Below are 3,323 nucleotides of genomic sequence, written 5' to 3'. Positions count from 1 at the left end.
GCCGCAATCATTTACATCCCATACGAACCCCAATAGCCATAAACTTTTTTTTTTACCACTACGAAGGTCGGTCTTAGACGACCCTCGTTAATTTCCATTTTTATCTGCACCTGGCGGCTACTAAGGTGAATGTCGGCTGACAGAAAGTTGCCCGAGTTTACGAGCGGCGGCGAGCTAAGTTCTGTGCGGCTCGCGTCAACGGATACTTCACAAGCGTAAAAGGAGCACGGAATTCCGTTCACGTTCGCTTCAGGCTCCTTCCCAGGGTTACGCGCGCTTTCCGAAAACGACGCCCTTTGCGAAACGCGAGGGGCAGCGCGTCGCTAACTCGGACGGTCGGCCCCAGTGGTCGCCACCGTCGTACAGGGCGCGCAACCACGTGACAACCAGGCGCGCACTGCGCGCGGCGTTGGAAAAGCGCTCGCGAGCGCAGCAAGCAAGTCCTCACGCCGAGCGAGCAGCAGCCCGTTGGAGCAACGCCGTCGACGGGGCAGCCACCGCGTATTCGCCACTCCCCTTGCAGCCGCGTGCGTTTCGCGCCGACCACGCGCCCTTTCGTCTCGCACGGAAGAGAGGACGAGATAGGCGCCGAAACGAGTGCAAACAGAAAGTGACTATCGCCGTGAACACCTTCGCCTACCAGCCTTCTTTACATATAAGCCTGTGCTCTTTCTCGGTTTTTTCTGAACGAAGGACTATTCGACCTTTCGAAGACACGTGTTCCACGTGTTTCCGAGGACTTTTGAGCATCCGAACCTGAGAGACAGCGAAAAACGAAGGACGTTTCGACCTCCCGTCTCCGCGAAAACGGCGCTGCACTCCTTCCACCACCTCCAGCCTGCGTCGGCTGCTCCATTGGCTTTGTCAACCGTGGCAGCGGCAATGAATGGCCGACACCACGCTCACAACCACCAGCCGCATCAGCAGCAGCAACACTTACCTGTCCACGAACTTCTAGCGCGATACCACGCGCCCCGGCACCACTCCGGCGTCATGACCCTGACCAAAGCTGCGGCGCCCGAAGCAGTCGCAGTGCCCTTGTCTCAGCAACAGCACCAACCGCACCATCAGGTGTCCTCGAGCGACCTGGGATCGGGAGGCGGTGGCGGCAGACGTCGACAAGGCTCGCAGGCCAACGGGACGGCGACGACCACGACGCGAAGTCCGAAGTGCGCCCGATGCCGCAACCACGGTCTCAGCATCGCCATCCGGGGCCACAAGCGCTTCTGCAAGTTCCGCCAGTGCGACAGTCCCAAGTGTCGCCTGACCGTCGAGCGCCAGAAGGTGATGGCGGCCCAAGTGGCACTGCGCCGCGCCCAGGCACAGGACGAAGCACTGGGCCGCATCCCGACGGACGAGGACGCCAAGCCGGTGCTTCCGACAGACCCCGGCGCGCCGATCATGCCTCAGACCTCTCCGACGTCTCTGCTCAGGGGACCTTCGGGAGCAGGGCTCGCCGTGTCAACCAACTCCGCCTTCAGGGCAGCTCCCGGTGAGTGCTGGCAAAAAGTGCATCTACTGCAGACAATCTCTGGTCGTTTCAAGGAGGAAACGGTCGCTCGGGCAAAAGGGGGAGGTCTCCGTCGCCAACATGGTAACTACTTCGCTCAAGGCGCGAAACTGAACTATTCCGTGGGAAGGAATCGCGTTTGGAAGAACGCCACATTTTTATGTACTTCTTGCAAAGCACGTTGGAGAGGGAACCTCTTTCAACGCTTCTCCATCTTGGTCCCACGTGACACCACGTGACCTGCGTTTCGTTTTCGATGGGCTCCCTATTCAAACGACCCCGTCGTGAAAGATCCTCGCTGTAGGCGATAAACTGCTTTTGAAGCGTTTTCCACTGTGCCGCAAGAGCTTTTGCGCGCAAAACGCGAGCGAAAGGTCTTGCCGTGCCCCGTCAGATTACGCCCGTTTTTTACTATTGAACACAAAAAACTGTTAAACGACGTGGATGTATTTGCTTTTTGATTGCCGCCTTTGCTGCTTTTCGATCGCGTTTCCGTGTTAAACGCGTGGTTGCGAATTTCGTGCAGGCAATAACCTGAACGCGGAAGCTCCTACATTGATGGCCTCCTATGAAGGAGGTTCCGTTCTGGAAGCCTATGGCTTTCACATGGTGTGCTCGAAGCTATGCCAAAGTATGTTTGATAAAAAATCAAACATGCTTTGGCACAAGGGCGAGTAGCGTGGCAAAACTTCCCGATGCAGCGTTTTCGGCACAAAAAAAAAAAAAAACAGTGCTCAAATGACGTTGTTTAGCACCCTTTCAGTCGGATGAGGTCTCAAGCAACATCATTTGTAATGAAATCCTCTGTCGCACAGTAGCATCACCTTTGTTCTTATGCCGCCTATATATTATATGTTTATATGCTGTAAAGCTGTAGACAAAGTGGATGCCGTGATAAATGTTGTTGGGTGCTACGTGTATATTTGTTCCCACTGTTCGCTGTACGCTAAAAATTCCATATTTTTATAACATAAAAAAAATGTACCGCTTCTTGTGAGTGGGGAACCTTTTGAAACTGTGAGTTCAAGAGCTTCCGCGCTTCGTATTGCAAACTGTACCACATTCCTTTTCGGACGTTGCGCACAGGCCTGTGACGTTTCTGTGCTACGTAAGCAGTAGACTGTTATAAACAATCATGCCTCTGTGCAAACAATGCAAATCAAACATTACAAAGTGCACACGCCTTTGAAAGATGTCGTATATCCGTTTGCAAAGGTTCTACCACCGAAGAAAGGTGCTAAAGCTCTTGCCTTCCCAAGCATATTTTGTTCAATGTCGCGCGTTCTGAGTTACGAGAATTGTGAACTTTCCCTTGTGGGAAACATCAGCATTGGAAAGCCGGACACTCTGTCTTTTTCTTGGCTGAGCTGATGGGTCTCTACATGGTGGCAAGAAACGCTTTACGCCCTCTGTTCATTTCTACGTTACACTGTTATCCATGCAGCATCAAATGACGGCTATGTTATGTTTTTATTTTATTGTTTGCACCTCAATAAAATACGCTTCAGCATGCCTACGAGCCTCCGGCCTGACATGTTCATGGCGTAGCCTCAACTGTACAGTTCACGTTAAAGAAGGGTGATTGAAGACTTGAACTGTCCTCGAAACTTAACACGTGTATAAGCATCATAGGTATAAACGCTCAGTGTCTAAATTTTAGCATTAATAGGAGTCTCTCTTTAGTGTAATTTTGGCCATCCCGAAATATATTGGAGTGACTGCGAGCCTCCGCATTCGACCACAGCCTGGCACGTTGATTTCCGTGATGAGCGTCTCAGTGCAACTTGTCACGTCGATTTCACACTTGGCTCTT

General features: G+C 52.5%; 1 protein-coding gene across 1 annotated transcript; it reads left to right on the top strand.

The window, feature by feature from the left end:
- Positions 1 to 767: 767 nt before the first annotated feature.
- On the top strand, positions 768 to 3,016 carry LOC119393921 (uncharacterized). Its single transcript, XM_037661115.2, has one exon. It carries the CDS (start codon positions 883 to 885, stop codon positions 1,747 to 1,749), a length of 867 nt encoding a protein of 288 aa, XP_037517043.1. The 5' UTR covers positions 768 to 882; the 3' UTR covers positions 1,750 to 3,016.
- The last annotated feature ends 307 nt before the right edge of the window (positions 3,017 to 3,323 follow it).

This window comes from Rhipicephalus sanguineus, chromosome 5 (genome assembly GCF_013339695.2).
Source record: "Rhipicephalus sanguineus isolate Rsan-2018 chromosome 5, BIME_Rsan_1.4, whole genome shotgun sequence".
Classification (NCBI taxonomy): domain Eukaryota; kingdom Metazoa; phylum Arthropoda; class Arachnida; order Ixodida; family Ixodidae; genus Rhipicephalus; species Rhipicephalus sanguineus.
Note: the sequence above shows the minus strand (reverse complement) of the source record. Positions and strands in the feature narration are given on the sequence as shown.

Excerpts from the sequence above, each read along its gene's own strand:
- LOC119393921 (XM_037661115.2), top strand. The coding sequence starts at position 883 with ATGAATGGCCGACACCACGCTCACAACCACCAGCCGCATCAGCAGCAG.